Source organism: Gracilinanus agilis, chromosome 4 (genome assembly GCF_016433145.1).
Source record: "Gracilinanus agilis isolate LMUSP501 chromosome 4, AgileGrace, whole genome shotgun sequence".
NCBI lineage: Eukaryota > Metazoa > Chordata > Mammalia > Didelphimorphia > Didelphidae > Gracilinanus > Gracilinanus agilis.
The window spans coordinates 209,459,449-209,477,531 of NC_058133.1; the positions used below are offsets into that span (position 1 = coordinate 209,459,449).

The window sequence follows — 18,083 nt, forward strand, 5'->3', positions numbered from 1 at the left end:
GCGGGGTGGGGGTGGGGGGAGGGTGGGGAGGGGGCGGTGGCCCGAGGTCCCCAAGTTGTATCCCCTCGGGTGCTGGAAGACGTGGGTGGGGACATGGGATTCCTCGAGTGGCGGCCCTTCTCGGCCGTTGGTTGCCCCCCCCCTCACTTCTCGGGGTTGGCTGAGTCTCCCCGGGGGATGGAGGGGGTGGGGAGCGAGGCTTCTTTGTGTGCGGGGCCGAACCTCCGCTGGCTGCCCCACCCGACTCACCTGCCGTGGGGACTCACTCTGCCCTAGCCGGCGACAGCCTATGCTTTGGAAAATGAGGAAGCGGTGGGGGAAACCTTTGAGGACCCCCACTCCCCCCATGCCAATTGACACATTCGACCACCTCGCAGTCAAGCTCATCCCCCCTCGCAACCTGGGGTACCTCGTCTGTCATAGTCTGCAGTAGCCCGGACTTGTGCTTCTTCCTCCCCCGTCAACCCCCACCCCTAAGGCCCAGCTCGTGGCCCCTGCATGCACCTCCCCTGCTCCTTCCCCCCTGCGGGGAGGGTGTTCTGATGTCTGGGTGTAACCCATTCTTTCCTCGCAGGACTGGATTGGAAGTGGCTCGGGAAAGTAGCCTTCCCTTGACAAAGGAAGGCTTTCCACCCCACCCACTTCATCTCCCGGCCAAGCCCACCTGAGAACCTTGGGTCCTAGAAATCCTCTCTGGTCCACCCTTTTGGACAGCACCCTCTTCTACCTTCCCCTCCCTGCCTTTTCCCCTGGACATTTCTCCGGGGAGTTTATCTTCCCGTTTTCCCGTTGCAGTAGCTTTCTGCACTTGGGTGGGGCTGGAGGCACATCCATTGTCTCTTCTGTGGCTGCTCCACCTGGGAAGAAGCTCCTCTGCAGGCTGAGAGACAGTTATCAGCACCTCTTTAACTCAGCCTGGTGGTTTGGGGGAGGCAGTGGAGGGCTTATGATGTCCTGGCTGAAACCCTTTAGGCCCTTCACTTCCTGGAAAGGTTCGATGGCTTTCTTTTAAGGTGTCTACATTGTTTAAGCTAATCGGGTACTGTTACTTTAAATGTATTATAGCCAGCTTGAAAGGAGCATGCTCCTCCTGGGTTGGAGGAGGCTTAGATTCTACTTTGCTTGAATGTCTCAATTCTCCGTTGATCCCACAATCAGTGCTGTCTTGGCCAGTGGCTGGTATTGGGGTCCCAGGGAAATGTTACACAGGGAGCCATTTTGTGGGGCCAAGAAGGCAGAGAAATGACAACAATATTTTATAGGGTCAATGGGAGCGGGGTTAGACTGATTGAATAAAAAGCAAGTCTCCGTGGTAAATCAATGCAAATTAGACAATAAAAACTTTAAATTCAACATTTTAAATGTTTTTCAAAGAAAAATAAGTGTTTATGAGCCTCTGTGTGACTTTACACAGGAGTCGTTTAAGGGACTATCCGAAAATCACTTAGTTGGCATTACTTTTGAATTCACCTGAGTTTTTTTTACAATATGTCAGGAATCATATTGCTAGCTTTCTCAGCGGGTGGTGGAGAGGATTAGAACTCAGCTTTTGAAAATGAAAAAATAAAGTGTAAAATCAGGTGGGCAATATTTTTTTAAGAAGGCAACTAAACGGGGCAGATGGGTGGCTCAGTGGATTGAGAGCCAGGCCTAGAGACCAGAGGTCCTGGGTTCAAATATGACCTCAGACACTTGCCAGCTGTGTGACCCTGGGCAGGTCACTTGCCCCCCCCCCCCCCCCCCCATTGCCTAGCCCTTACCACTCTTCTGCCTTGGAGCCAATACATAGTATTGATTTCAAGACAGAAGGTAAGGGTTTTTAAAAAATTTAAAAAAAAGGGGGGGGCAACTAAATGACAGTGGCTAATTGGGGAAAGGTGAGCAACACTTAGGTGAAAATTTAGGTAAAAAATAAAGAAAATACTTGATTGCCTCTTGCCTTGCCATCTTTGAGCTGGAATGTTAATTAAACACAAATTAACTTTTGTAAAGAGTGGTTTTATATTTCCTTGGAAGTATCTTCTGCGATTTCATCAACTTAATGTTTAACTGCCTGAAATGGTTAGAATGAAATTGCAAAAGTTGGAATTTTGGGGACACACATCACAGAAAGGCTCAAAAATCCTTTTATTTTTCCTTGAAAAACACTTTTGAGTTGAGTTTTATTTAAAGTTTTTATTGTCTAATAAGCATTAATTTACCATGGAGATTATGACTTCTATAATTCATCGTGACCCTGTTATTGTGCCTTACTTTAACTGTCCTCGTTTTGTTTCCTGTCTCTCCAGAACTTCTTGTCTCATCTTTGCCAGATTTACACTTCATCAAGGGTTCTTAATCTGGGGTCTAAGAAGTTTGTTTTTAAATAACTTTCAATATAATTGGTTTCCTTTGTAATCTTTCCATATTTACATTACTTTGAGAAGGGGAACATAGGTTTTACCAGCTGCCAAAAGGGAGGGTCCATGATGAAAAGTTAAAGAACTTCTGCTCTACATACTTATTTGGCTTGAAGTTTTCTTTCCCCTTGGTAAAAGTAAACCGATTTTGAAGAGGTAAAGTTAGAAGATCAAATGGGGGTGGGGGAATGCATTCTACCACCAATAAGCCTAGTATTAATAACATGTTTGATCTTAAATTAGCCATAGTTTGTAATATCCAAGGGTAGAATAAACTCCACATTTTAAGAAGTTATTTCTATTTGATTTTTAAATCTCCTGAACCTTTGTTTAAGGACTTTTCCAATATGCTGCTGTAAATGTCATCAACAACAGTTTACTGTGTTGTGGGGAGGCCTTGATGTTGGCAATTGTAGAAGGAACACTGATCTTTAAACTTAGGGTGAGACAATGCTTTTGCTTTTTTTATAAACTGTTGCTAGACTAAAAAAAATATACAGTAAAACTCTTCAGTGTCCCAGTTCTGAATACATTTATTTACTGTTTACTGTGCCTTCCTTCTTAATTAAAAGCTTTCCAACCATGAGAGTAAAGGGGAAGGTGGACTGAGGCTAATTGACTAGAATAATTCAAGTAGTTTAGCTGATAAGATCATAGATTTAGAGTTAGAAGAGATCTTAGAAGTTATTTAGCCCAACCTCATTTTGAAGTTGAGAAAACAAGGCTGAGATCCTTTTATTTCAAATTTAGTGCTTTTAATGTATGGATACAGATAGTAACTTGGCACTAGTGCTTTTATGGCTTATAACAGGGGTTGGCAACCTTTTTGGTCGTGAGAGCCATAAACACCACATTTTTAAAAATGTAATTTCATGAGAGCTGTACAGTGCTCACAGTGTGCGTTCCTGTAACATCGCCTGAAAAAAAATTGAATTTATGGCTCCTGCAGAAAGAGCCATACGTTGCCGATCCCTGGCTTATAAAGTACTTTCCTCAAACAACCTTGTGCAAGTATTAACTCCATTTTATTTTTAAAACTGATTCCATTGTGACTTTTAGTTGAATATGCTACACAATAGATAAAGGGCTGGACTTGGAGTCTGCTAGACTTAAGTTCAGATAGCAAATTCATATATTAAATCTGATAATGTTTAGCTGGAGGAATTCCTTTTATAATCGACAAGCATGTGCCCACTTTGTGTCAGGCATTGGAGAGACAGAAGAGATGAAACAGTCCTTGGCCTTGAAGAGCTTACACAGTATTAAAATATATATTTGTATATATCTCTATACACATATATGATATAGATGTGTATATATACACCACTACCCCCACAAACATACCTATAAACATGCAAAATAAATACAAGGTAATTTGGAGGGACCAAGACACCAGCACCTAGGAGGAATCAGAAGACATGTTCTGAAGACCTCCCTTCTCCCATGAATTCTGAAGGAAGCTAAGTTTAAGGAGTCTTAAGAGGTGAAGGTGAGGAAGGGAGAACATTCCTGGCATGGTGAAGGTGGGTACAATCTATACAAGGGCATAGACATAGAATATGGGATGGTGTAAGTGAAGGACAGTAAGAAGGCTAGACAGGAAATGTGTATGAAGAAGACCACTACATTATGCGAAATAGAGGAGTTTGTATTTGACTCTAGAGGTAATAGCCATTGGAGACCATTGAGCAGGGAAGTGACATGATTAAACTTATGCTTTAGGAAAATAATTTTTTTAATTCAGTACTTTAAAATTCAAATTTAATTTATTTTCCCAATTACATTAATAATTTTCAGTATGTGTTTTCTGAAATTATAAGATCCCTCCCCCATCTTGGAGATGGTAAGTAATTTGGTCTGGGTTACACATTTATTATCCCGAAGAACATACTTCCATATTGGTCGTTGTTGTAAGAGAATACTCATATAAAACCAAAACTCCAAAATAAAACCCTGAATAAACTTAATATGAAAGATACCATGCTTTGATCTGCATCTGACTCCTATAGTTCTTTCTCTGGAGGTAGATAGCATTGTGTCATAAACCCTTCAGAATTATCTCAGATCATTCTATTGCTGAGTAGCTAAAACTTTCATAATTAATCATAATATAATATTGTTGTTACTATGTACCGTGTTCTTCTAGTTACACTTAGTTCAATCTTTATCAGTTTCTGCAGATCTTTCCAGCTTTTTCTGAAATCCTGCTTATCATTTCTTATGGCACAATAGTATTCCATCGCCAACATATACCGCAGTTTGTTCAGCCATTTCCCAGTTGATAGACATTCCCTCAATTTTCAATACTTTGCTACCACAAAAGGAGATGCTATAAATATTTTTGTACAAGTAGGTCTTTTCCCTTTTTTTAATGATCTCTTTGGTATAGAAAGTGTGGTATCTCTTTGGTAGTGATATTACAGGATCAAAAGGTATGTACAGTTTAAAGCCCTTTGGGCATAGTTAAAAATCTTTTATGGCAGTTTTACAGAAGACTGGAAAAAGCAGAGTCCGGGAGATGAGTTAGGAGATTATAACAATAGTCCAAGTGAGAAGTCTTATGGGCAGAGATAAAAAACTAGGGTGATAATTCTGATTAGAAGAATTAGAAAGATTATAAATGTTGAGGTAGAATGAACATTTAGCAACTGGATATATGGGATAAGGGAGAGAGGGAGGGGTCAGGGTTAGTCTGAATTGCTGGAAGAAGGAGGATGCTCTTGATAGAAATAGGGAAATTTGTATGAGGCTTGGGGGAGGGGAGAACAAGTTCTGAAATGTTTGAAATGGTAAAGTTTCAATAAGTAGCTGGTGATGAAGTAGAGTTCAGGAAGTATCTAAATCTAGGAATTATCTGTGGAGAGAAGATAATTAAACCCTTGGGAGTTGGTGAGTATCTTTTATATAGGGAGGGCCCAGGGTAGAACCTTGGGGTGTAATCAAATTTAAGAGTATCCAGGAGGAAGGGGTGGTTATCAAGAAAAATATTGCAATAAGTGTAAATGACTTTTTCAATGAGTTTTAATTTGAAAGAGTTGAGGGAGATGGTAAAATCTCAGGAGGGCTGATGGGGAAGATTTGGCTCTTTTTTTTTTTTTTTTTTTTTAACCCTTGTTCTTCGGTGTATTGTCTCATAGGTGGAAGAGTGGTAAGGGTGGGCAATGGGGGTCAAGTGACTTGCCCAGGGTCACACAGCTGGGAAGTGGCTGAGGCCGGTTTGAACCCAGGACCTCCCGTCTCTAGGCCTGACTCTCACTCCACTGAGCTACCCAGCTGCCCCTAGATTTGGCTCTTTTTGTAAGCCTTGGGAAAGAACCAATAAATGGAGAGATTGACAGTTGGGATGATTGTAGAGGCAGAGCTGCTGGAAGGGTTGTGATCAGGGATATAGTTGTAAAGACACAGACAAGTCTCTTCCAAGACTGGAGTAAAGGAAAGAATGGGGTTGATGTCAAGGATTTTTGAGAAGGAGAATTTAGAAGAGGGAGTTTATGGTGATTTGGCTCCTATTAGTTAACTATGAGGGTGGGAAAGGGAGTCGGGTTGGAAGGCTTGAGAACTGGTATGGAATAGCTGTTTGAAGGAGGGAGAAGAGGCAGCCCTTGGTGAGTAACAGAAAATCAATTAGGGAGGAGTAAAAGGGCCTCCTGTGGGACAGTTAGGTGCTGAATGCTAAGCCTGCAGTCAGGAAGACCTGTCAAATTTGGGCTTAAATACTTAGTAGCTGTGTGACTGTGGGCAAGTCACTTTACTCTGTTTGCCTTAGTTTCCTTATCTATAAAATGAACTGGAAAAAGAAATGGCAAACCACTTCAGTATGTTTGCCCCAAAAAACCCATATCAGGTCTTGAAGTGTCTGATATGACTGAAAAATGACTGAATAGCAACCAAAAGGGCCTCCTAATGTGGACCAATAACTTGAGCAAGATATAATTGAGGAAAAGAGTTTTGGCCCAAAGAAGCAGGACCTGGAGCCCAAACAGTTAAAGTTCTTCTAGAAACCAAAATGGGAAACCAGGACCTCTGAACTGTAGGAATTCCTTTTTATAATCAACAAGCGTTGTTGTTGTAGAGCAATGGCTAATAGGACAGCCCCTGAAAGAAATTTAGTAATGTAAATCTTGACAGAGCTGAGTACTAGGAGATCATCTGTGGAATTTACTATAACTACAGGGTTTTTATCCTCAAATTTCTTGGTATTGTTTATATTTTTGAGCTTTGTGCTGGACAGTGGGAGATATTCGGGGAGAGTCAGCTTCTTAACCATTGGTAATGGCAGAGAAGAGTTAATCTAAATCTTGTTAATGGAGGGGACCATTTTGTTTATAACCTCTGGGAACAGGGAAAATATATTTTTTTTCAGTTAAGTATTGTTAATTTATGTCTTTCTATCAGTCATTTATGGTGTTAGGCAAAACCCTTCCTTTCCACTCTACTCCCCCCAAAAGTAACATTAAACAAAAACAGTCCGATATATAGTGACTGCATCTGACAGTGTATATACAACATTCTGTCCTAGGAATTAAGTCCCTGCCTCTGCTGTGAGCATAGGAAGATGGTGTTTTTATTCCCAGGGACCTTCAATTTTTTTAGTGATCTCTTTTATATTACTATAGCCAGTTTTGGTTCTGCTTATTTCATTGCACTTGTTCACATGTTTTTCCCCAGGTTTCTCTGAATTCTTCATTTATTATTACTTATGCACAATAGAATCAATTTTATTCACATGCCATTTTTTTTTCCTGGCCATTTCCCAAATACTGGATACACTTAATTTGTTTCTAGCCCTTTACTATCACAAAATAGTATATCAAAACTAAAGATTCTATCGAAAACTAAAACTGGGCACAATTGAGAAGGAATCCTGGATTCTAAGCATATTCATGATGGTTCAGAATAATTTTAGCTTTTGAACTAGGGTATGCCTTTATACCTAGTGGCTAATTTTCATTAGAGGTCATTGTTGAAATTTCCAATAGAAGGCTTCTATTTGTGATGCCGTGTTATTCAGAGGTGAACTTGAATTGTGAATCCAATTTTCCTCTTAGTGGTTTTATCTGTATTTTTTCTTTGGAAATTAAAAAAAACCTTATGTATTCACTATTAGCTATTGAAACTTTTTTCTTTTATTCCTAGGGTGTTACGTCCTCCAGGTGGTGGATCTAATTTTACTTTGGGCTTTGACGAGCCTAATGAACAACCAGTGAGAAGAAACAAAATGGCATCTAATATTTTTGGAACATCTGAAGAAAATCGACCTTCTTGGGCCAAGTCAGCAGGTATTTCTCACTTGTAGTATATGTGCTTAAACAATCTCACTGTTTAGTGTTCCTGAGGAAAACATTAAGACTTAGTCTAATCATTAATAAAATAGGAAAGTGAAGACACTACCTGGAAATACTTTCCTTTGAATGAATTGATAAGTTTTTCAAGATCATTTTACTAATCTTACAACTTCTGGGTGGTGTGTTTTTCTTTTTAGTCATTACACTCTTGGATTCTAAGACTTACTCTTATTTTTAGGGGCTCAGTCTAGTAGAGATGATTCTGAACCATCTGGGCTCCAAAGAAGAAACTCATCTGAAGCAGGTTCTGGAGATTTTGTAGGTCTAAAGGTTAGTATGCCATATAGTGATGCAAAAAGAATGTTTTGGGATTTTTGAAAAATAAAGAACAATAACTAATAGAGCTATATGCAGTGCATTCGTACATTAAAATTTGCAAATTGCTTTACATGCCTCACCCCTAACAACTTTATATGGTACTACTTCTGTGGAAGGAGTAATTCATATAAGAGAATCAGGATCCTGGGGTTTGGTGGCTAAGCTCTAAATTAACATCTACTCAAACTTCTCTCTTAAACCAAGAATTACTTTTGTTCCTTTGTATTTGGCCAGACCTTCTTTAGTCATAGAATCTGTACAGGCTTACTCATTTTTGAGGAAATTAAGGTCTAGAAAGATTGTAACCTGAGTTGCAAAATTGGTGCTAGAAACTATATTTCTGAGGTGCGTTATTCTTCAGATTTGGTGACTACCATTACAAAATGGAAATTGGGTAAAGCTAGTTTAGTTTTTTTTTGGTAAATTATTCCTAGCTATTTGGTCAGGCCTACCTTTATTATTAATCTCAGAGGTACAATATGTATATCTGCTTTAGCTAAATACCTCTGCATCTCTATTCTTTTACTACTTAATTGTCAGAGGTGCTCAGATCATTTTTTTTTAAACCCTTAACTTCTGTGTATTGGCTCATAGGTGGAAGAGTGGTTAGGGTGGGCAATGGGGATCAAGTGACTTGCCCAGGGTCACACAGCTGGGAAGGTCATATCCTCAATCCACTGAGCTACCCAGCTGCTCCCTCAGATCATTTTTTAAGCCCTTACCTTCTGTTTTAGGATTGATACTAAATATCAGGTCCAAAGCAGAAAAATGGCAAGGTGCTTAAATGACTTCCTCAGGGTCATACAGCTAAGAAGTATCTGAGCCCAGATTTGAACCCCAAACCTCCTTGGGCTTGGCTCTTTATCCATTGCTACCTAACTGCCCAACATGATGTGATTTTTAACAAGAATTAAAATACGAATATTTATCACTCTAGCTAGCTTTCCTTTATGCCAAAACTCAGTTGGATATTGGATCAAAAAGATTTTTGTAGCCACTATCACTATCTCTGGTGAAACCGAACTTGTAAGCCTCTGGTTGTTGGGTCCACGTGTTGTATCTGTGTTGACAAATGTTGGCTACAAAGTCTTATTTTTCCTTTTTTTCCCCTTTGTAGGGAGAAGGTGATGTTCATGGTGAGTACTACTAGTTTGTTTTTGCTCTGTGAATGGTTTTATAATAAATATGAGGGGCATGGTTTTAGACCAAGTTGTACTGGAGAGGATGAAGGTAGTAGGAATTAGGCTGGGCACAAGACCTAGATCCTGCTATGATTTATAAGGTAAGTGAAATGTATTAACAATATTCTATAGAGGATAGAGAAGAAAACTACTAGAGACTGAATCACTCTATGAAGTCCCTACTACTTACCAGGAACTGTCCTTGGCTTTGAAAGTATTGGAACACAGACCCAGAGATGGGAGGTCCTGGTTTCAATCTGGCCTCAGACACTTTCTAGCTGTGTCATTCTGGGCAAATCACTTAACCCCAGGTGCCAGCCTAGTGATGGGCAAACTACAGCTTGCAGGCCAGATGTGGCTCCCTGAAATGTTCTATCCGGGCCAGACATTATTCCTAATCTGATGAATACAAGGAGTAGGATACAATGAAACTTCGAAAGAGTTGCCTTAGAAACAGACTGACAGGTGAGCATTTCCTTTCCTTTGGCCCCCTTTTTAAAAAGTTTGCCCATCACTGGCCCATACCAATCTTTGACCTTAGAACCAATACAGAGTATTGATTCCTAAGACAGAAGGTAAGGCTTTAAAAAAAAAAAAAAAAGAAAAGGAAGTATTGGCATAGATGCAGTCATATCTCATGTTGTCATCAGCAATGAGATTATTACCACCTTTCTTTGGGTCATTTTTTTTGGCATTTGTGGTTTAATAAAGGAAACAATGGAAGTTTTCATAAAAAAGGGTACAATAAACTCCACAAAGGCAAACAAAGCCAAATCTACAAGTCCTGAAATTGAGATTAATTTTGACTTTGTCATGTTTGCTGAGATTGTCCCCATAGATATCTGTAGGTATGTCTGGCTTTTCAGGTTCAGTAAACAATATTTTTAAGCACAGTGTATATAGAACATTTGTGCTTATTCAACAAGATATAGAATTTTACTTACTGTTTCATGAATGCTGACTTTTAGAGTTTGGGTGCAGGTAGAACCATAAATCGAAAGCTAATTTGAAAAATGTCAGAAATCTCTAGTTATTCTAGTTAGAATAGATTCTAGTTAGAATCCTTTCATTACAAATATCAGTCAGTATTGATCATTTTCAAAATAACTGCTTGTTTATAAGAATGTGACAATCCAATTTTCTGATCTCTGTCTTCTCTTTGTCATGAGTCATTGCTGTATATAGTTTTACTTTGAGAATGAAATATCTTAAGAACAAAATTCTCATCCACTCAAGCACAATTATTTGGGAAAGAATAAAGACACTTTAAAGAGTGTAGTTTGAACTCCCTGAAACCATTCCTATTAAGACAGAGCTCAGTTAATTCTTTTTTGGTCCAAAGATTTGCATACATGATTTGAAATGAGGAGACTATCCTTTTGATGACTTGATTAAGTAAAAACAACAAACTACTATTCTTATAATAGCATTCAAGTACCTAGAGCATATAGTAAATGTTATCATAAACTGAAATATTTCTGTGAGAATTCTCTAATCTTTATTCAGGAATAGATAGTCATGGAAATAATTAGGAATTTGGTATATGTAGTAGTAGTTATCCTTTGGCTACAAAAGAACAAATACTTGGCTAAATGGTATCAAATCCAGTTTTTCAAGTTTACTCTTTGAATGCAAATAAGTGATAAAAAAAAAAAATATTTTTTTACAGGGTGGCTAGGTGGCCCTGTAAGTAGAGCGACAGGCCTGGAGATGGGAATCCAATCTGAATGAGGCCTGGGTGCCAATCTGGCCTCAGACACTTACTAGCTGTGTGACCCTGGGCAAATTGCCTAGTCATTGTCACTCATATGCTTTGGAACAAATGCTTAGTATTCTAAGTCAGAAGGTAAGGTTTAAAATAAAGAAAAGAAAAGAAAAAAAAAACATTACTTTGCTTCAAATCACACTTAGGTTTCTTTTGATAGGCCAGTTTATCCCTTCTATATAGTTTTGTTTTTTAAACCCTTACCTTCTGTCTTGGAGTCAATACTGTGTATTGGTTCTAAGGCAGAAGAGTGGTAAGGATAGGCAATGGGGTCAAGTGACTTGCCCAGGGTCACACAGCTGGGAAGTGCCTGAGGCCAGATTTTAGCTTAGGACCTCCCATCTCTAGGCCTGGCTCTCCATTCACTGAGCTACCCAGCTGCCCCCCCCTCTTCTATATAGTTTTGTGGTGGTTTTTGCTACAAGTAAAAATCTACAAGCATGACATTGTTCATATGGATCTTTTTTATAGAGAAGATTATTATAACTATCTTTCTGATGTTTTCAATGACTAAACTTCCTTAGAATCCTAAATCAATATTAACTGAAATACCTGTTACAGTAGAAGGGTATCATAGGGAAGCTCCAATGGTAACCTCATTTTTTTGGTGCCAATTATCAGTATTTAAGTATTATTTGTTTTAAGACCCATTCACGTGATTCACGGTTTTCTCTTAATTAGCATATTGTTGGCATAGTACTTTAAACTCTTAATACAGTGGCTTAAGTAGTCTGGCACTTTCCATCATCATAATCATAGTTGACATTTATGCTACATGTAAGGTTTTATAAAGTCTCCTTAACTCGTGATCCTTCTTAGCTTCAGAGCATGGAATAATCTGATTGTATTTACCAAAAAGATGGTGTTTTAGTTATGAAAGTCCTATTAAATTCCTAATCAATCCACCTGAATAATAAATTTGATTTTTCCCCTAGTTTGCTATCATTCCCTGCCTCTCCTCCCACCTCCCATAAATTATATATGGGACTATATAACATGTTTCAAATTTTTTTCATTTTGCTTATAGAGGATAAACCATTTAGACATTCTGAGTCTCTAGCTGCTTATATATTTCCCATTTAACTGAGATGTGTGTTTGACTCTGCCCATGGAAATCTCTTGTGTTCTTTGTTTTCTGGAAATCATATGGTTAAAGCTATCTCCTTTTTAGAAATTTCTTTGTTACAAGCTATTTTGATCATTACATATTTCCCTGGGGAGAGGCTGGTAGTCTCCATCCATGGTCTCTTTAAGAGAACATACATTCACATCTCAAGTGATTTGGACATTGCTTTGGCTTCCAGATAGAACAGATGGTCGAGTTTCTTCTAGATCTGGGATTGGCCCTTGTAATCTCTTCACTACCTTTTCTTTCTCTTCATCCTCCCCCAGAGCTTTAAATATACTTATCGTTAGTATGTTGGGGAAGAGAGAATAAGTAGAATTTCCAGCTGGACTGATAAATACTTGGATCCCAAGGTCTTGTTTCTTTGTAATCATATGTGATTCTAGCTTTATAAAGAGCATGTTCTTCATTTGATGTAAAATAGGTATATGCCTGGGAGAAGAAATAGCTGATACATTCCAAAACTGACCTTAGGAAGTAAAAGCTGCCATTGTAGAACTGTAGATTGATTCACTGTACTTTAGGTGTATTCATTAACTGTTCAATCCAAAGAAACAATGAAGTATTCACCATGAACCAATTAATTCAGACTCAGAAGTTCTTCATAGTGCTGAGTGGGTAGGCAATGTCAGATCGACAGGTGTAACATCTTGGAATTGAAAGCTGGATAACCCTGAAATCATGAACCTTTTGAAATGCATACTAAATTCAGCCCCCAAATTCCAAAAACTTACTCATTTTGCTTTCCCAATGAACTGCCTTCTGTTCCCTTGTTCATTTGTAAAAAATAATTTATTTTCATGCCTTTTTTTTGTTTGTTTTGCTATTACTAGGCCTACCCTCAAACAGTTTTTATAAGTTTTTCCCCACACGTACACTTTGTAACAAGACAACATATATGTTATATAAATAGTCATATAATAGTCATATAAAACAGATCCACATATCGGCAATATCCAAAAATGTGTGCCTGCCTTGTTTTTCACCTTTAGCCCATTATCTCTCTGGCCTTCCCAGGTTTCTCTGAATTGTTACGTCCAGATATTATAATTGAGTTCAGTTAATCCTCAACTGCTAGGCACCTATTTAGTTTCTAGTTCTTTGCTATAACAAATTAAGCTATGAATATTCTTTTATGTATGTGTTCTTTCCCTTGAACATTTTGAGGTATTAGTCTGGAGGTAGTGTTTATCACAGGATTCGCACAATTTAGTGACATTTTGGGTATGATTCCAAATTACTTTCTAGAATGGCTGCACCCATTTTACAGCTCCACTGGCAGTGCTGTAGCATGTCTGTTTTCTCTGAGCCTCATCAGCTTTTGCCATATTCCTTTTTTGGTCATCTGGTCATCTTTTTTGCCCGTCAATAGGGAGGAGGTAGAATCTCAGACTTGCAGAACTTGAGTTTAAATTGTACACACTTCATCACAAATGGATACATGACCTTGAGATAAAACATTGCATGATAAATTAGAGAATGGAGGGAGATGTCTATTAAAACTAAACGAATATATACAATTGCTAAGAATAAGAGACTTTTTGCCCAAACATGACTGAAAGGATTCATTGGAGAAAAAGTAGAATTTTGAGAAGAAAAAGCTAATTTGGGATAAATAAAACTTTGCAGCAAATTTCTCTGATAAATAAAGGTCTGTTATCCAAGATATGGAAGGAAGTGATACAATATAATTAAGAATAAAAGACATTCCCTAACAGATAGATGGTGAAAGGATATGAACAGGCAATTTTGTGAAGAGAAAAGCAAGCTATCAACAACCACATAAAAATGCTTAAAGCCACAAATAAGTGAAATGTAAAGGACATATGTACAAAAATATTCATAGCAATTCCTCTTATAGCCAAGAACTGGAAATCAAGTTGGTAATTTCTCTCCATTGGGTGGGTAATAGCTGCATAAAATGTGATACATGAATGAAAAGTCAGATTCAAGTGAAAAATGTATACAATAACAATACTGTAAAGGAAAACACTTGTGGAATACATAAGATTTTTGATTAGTGCAATAACCAATCATGACCCCCAGATGTCTGATGATCAATCATGACTTCTGTCTCTTGGCAGAAAGGTGGTAGATTAGAGATATTTTCAGATAGAACCAAAATTTGGAATTATATTTTGTGACTGGACTATTTGTTTAAAGGATGGCTTTTTTTGGTTGGAGACGCAGAGTCAAAAATTAGATGGTAATATTAAAAGTTAGAATCATCATTGAGACACTTAAAAAAAATACTCAGAAAAGAACCCACAGTAGGGGACAAAACCAAAGCAGGGCAGTGTTGGAACTGTTGTTTTAAATTTGAAATAAAATAGAAAAAAAAAATCAGCTTTGCATAATGGTGACTGTTTTTAAAGGCAGGCCTTTTTCCTTGATCAGGAGGTTACTTTAGCTCTTGGGTTTTCCTCAGATTCATTTCCTTTTTTAACCAAGGTTGTAGAGAAGATTTTTGTGAGCATTTAATTTCAAAGTTTATTTAATCATATCAAAGAACCTGAAATATTAACATCATATGAAATTTTAGTTGAACTGTCTCCTCTTGTTAAGAGATCTGTTTTGTGGAATGGGATTTCAAGTGACTCATTTCACCTTTCTCATTACAGAATTTTGAAACTCCTAAATCTTTGGAAATGCTATCTAACTTTAATAAATTTCAATTTATTTCAATTCAAACCCCAATTACATGTAAAAACAATTTTTGTCATTTCTTTAAGAAATTTTTGAGTTTCAAATTTTCTCCATCCTTTCCCTACTCATTGAGAAATCAAGCAATTTGATATGTTTGATATAGGTTATGTGCAGTCATGTAAAACATTTTCATATTAGTCATGTGAAAGAAGACATAGATACCTCCCCCCCAAAAAAAAGGGAAAACATTTTTTTAAAGTATGTTTTGATCTGCATTCACACTCTTAATAGTTCTTTTTCTAGAGGTGGATAGCATTTTTCATCCTTTTAGGCAGAAATGAAGGGGGTTTTTTTGGTTTGTTTTTGAGACCATTCACACTATGTGTTGGAATTAATTTCTGTTTAAGGAAATTGTTTAAGAATTGCAGCTACCAGCCGTGTGACCCTGGGCAAGTCACTTAACCCCCATTGCCTAGCCCTTACCACTCTTCTGCCTTGCAGCCAATACACAGTATTAACTCCAAGACAGAAGGAAGGGTTAAAAATTTAAAAAAAAGAATTGCAGCTAGTTGTGTGTTAACCTACCATCCACTTAATTTCTTGATCAAATGTCTAAACTTGGAAAACATTGGTTCCAAAGAACTTAAATTACAAATTGAAAGGCTGGAAGTAGAAACAGAAGAGTCTATATCATCTAATACTTATGTATCCAAAGTGATATTTCTTCAGGGGACAAAGGGAGGTCTAGATAATAGAGGAAGGGAAGACTATCTTAACTTGATTTTCTGTCACAATAGAAAATGTGGAAGCTGATTTACAAGTTGACCTGGGACAGAATGAAGAGAAATCTGTTCCTGCTGCACCTGTTCCCAGTCCAGTTGCTTCAGCACCAGCACCAGCACCATCCAGAAGAAATCCACCTGGTGGCAAGTCCAGCTTAGTCCTTGGTTAAATATGACTTTTTTTCCTCCCCTCCATGCTTGTGAACTGCACAACTTGAGCCTGACTGTACATCTCTTTAAAATTTCTTTCATTAAAAAAGCACTTTATGTACTACTGCCTTTTTTTTTAATTTTTAGAACCAGTGTCCCCCATTTTCCAGGTCTGCAGGCCATGGCATGAGTGTTCTCTATAGTAGATTGCTGAGGGAACACTTTATGAAGCTTAGTGATGTGTTTTCAAGAACTAAAAACTCGGTTCTAAATGTGTTAGAGAGTTTTTTGTACCTAGGTGGTTTTTTAAACTCCATTCTTGATCAACCTTTTTGATCAATCGAGGCTCAATAGACCCATGAAAACAGTCTGAAGGTACAGTTCTTCTCAGGCCCCTGAAACACAAAGTTGACTTCATCCAAGACCGTCTCTTTGGTTTCAATCTAATTTATCATGTAAATAGCCTTTGCTACAAGCATCCACCCTTTTCTGTGCCATACAAACCTGTAAAGAGCCCTGGGCCTCATATGCCTTGCTGACTGGAAAGCAAAGAAACTGTCCCTAGATTTTGAACATAGGAACTAAACCAGGGGTAAAATTGATGTCTGACAATTAATTGATGTCTGAGCCTAAGACGGAAAGGAGTTGAGTGTCCAATTGAATTTAACTGGATTCAAAAACAGTAGAGCAAGGGGAGTGAATCATACAGAAAGTGAGTATTCATCAAGGAATGTATCCTGCAGGGGTATTTTCCCTATAAAATGACTCAGTGCTGTGTGCATGAACATGCTGGTGCTTGACCATGAAGTGAAAGTCTCATCTTTAAAATGTGTTGTAATTTCATTAATCTGGGCTGTTTAAAGTAAACAACAGAGAAGTTTTGAAGTGTTGTGTCCTGTGTTTGTTTTTTTTGGGGGGGGGAGGGAGTAGATTTTTACTCTTCTATATGTTTTGGTTTTATCCTTGTTCTCCTATGAATTGTTCATTTCTTATTTACAATTTACACTTGGGTTTGCCTCCTTGGTTTTAACCTCTTTAAGTTTTAAGAAATGACAAGAACAAAGATTCTTTACTCCAGAAACAAGATAATGGAATAATAAGAATAATACTTGGCTAGTGGGAGTCAACAGTATCAAATGTTTTCTTCATAAAACCTTTTTACCAGACCTGCTGGACAAACATTCTCTTGATAGCATTGTTTCTGCCACACTGAATTGTTAATCTCTAGCTGAGGACCAGAAATTAGAGAAATAAAAGGCTTGGGCCATTCAAATGCAGGATTTCTATATGAACTGGAGTGAAATGAGCAGAACCAGGAGAACATTGTACACAAAAACTGAAACATTGTGGAACTGTTGTGGGGGGGCTTGAGGTGAACCGCCGGGGTTCAGGAAGGGTAACTTTTGCAAGGATGTAAGACTCCAAAACTTAGCTTAAAAATAAAAGAGTTAGTTTAGAAGATAATGTTGAATCTGGCCAGTAGGACAGCATAGGTGGAAGAATGCCTCCTAGGTGGAACAGCATAGATGGAAAGCTGTTCTTTGGGGGGACAGAATAGATGGAAAGCTGTCCCAGAGGTCATCAATTCTGGGGGTTTTATACTCTATACAACAGAGAAGATGTGAGTATGCACTTGGGCACAGTGGGGGGAAGGGGGTTGGTCATCTGACCAGGGTCTGCCTAAAAACATAGGAGACCCTCATAGTTTAGGGCAGTGATGGGCAAACTACGACCAGTGGCCAGATGAGGCCCCTTGAAATGTTCTATCTGGCTTCATGACATTATTCCTAATTTGATGAATACAACGAGTAGGATACAAAACAATGAAACTTCAAAAGAGTTGCCTTAGAAACAGACTGACAGATGAGCATTTCCTTTCCTTTGGCCCCCACCTTAAAAAGTTTGCCCACCACTGGTTTAGGGGACAGATGGATGTCTGAGATACAACCTGATGGTATCAAAGTGTATTCTGGAGGTGTATCTCAAACCTAAAGGATGAATCCTCTCAGGGTCTTATCAGATGTTTAGGGTTAGTAGTCACAAGGATGTAAGGGAGCAAAGGAAATTTTTTGCTTATAGTTTGCCTAAAATACTTCTATAATTTGGGTGTACAGTGTCCCATGCCAGAATGATCAAATGTAATAGACTTTGCCACTAATAGCAATGGACATTTCTGAAGAACTTATAAGAATGCTATCCACATCCAGAGAAAGAACTGTAGGAGTAGAAATGCAGAAGAAAATATGTGATTTATCATTTGTTTATGTGGGTATATGATTTGGGTTTTTTAAAGATTACTCTATTACAAAAATGAATAATATGTAAATAGTATCAAGTGATAACATAGTGGAGGACACCATGAATCATGTAA

General features: G+C 38.2%; 1 protein-coding gene across 1 annotated transcript in view; it reads left to right on the top strand.

The window, feature by feature from the left end:
• Positions 1 to 16,092, top strand: part of JPT1 (Jupiter microtubule associated homolog 1) — a 16,461-nt gene extending 369 nt beyond the window's left edge. The window contains exons 2-5 of the mRNA XM_044671729.1: positions 7,536 to 7,678; positions 7,923 to 8,014; positions 9,180 to 9,198; positions 15,578 to 16,092. Of these exons, the coding sequence (XP_044527664.1) occupies positions 7,536 to 7,678; positions 7,923 to 8,014; positions 9,180 to 9,198; positions 15,578 to 15,732 (409 nt within the window). The 3' untranslated portion in view covers positions 15,733 to 16,092. The remainder of the gene's footprint in view (positions 1 to 7,535; positions 7,679 to 7,922; positions 8,015 to 9,179; positions 9,199 to 15,577) is intronic.
• The last annotated feature ends 1,991 nt before the right edge of the window (positions 16,093 to 18,083 follow it).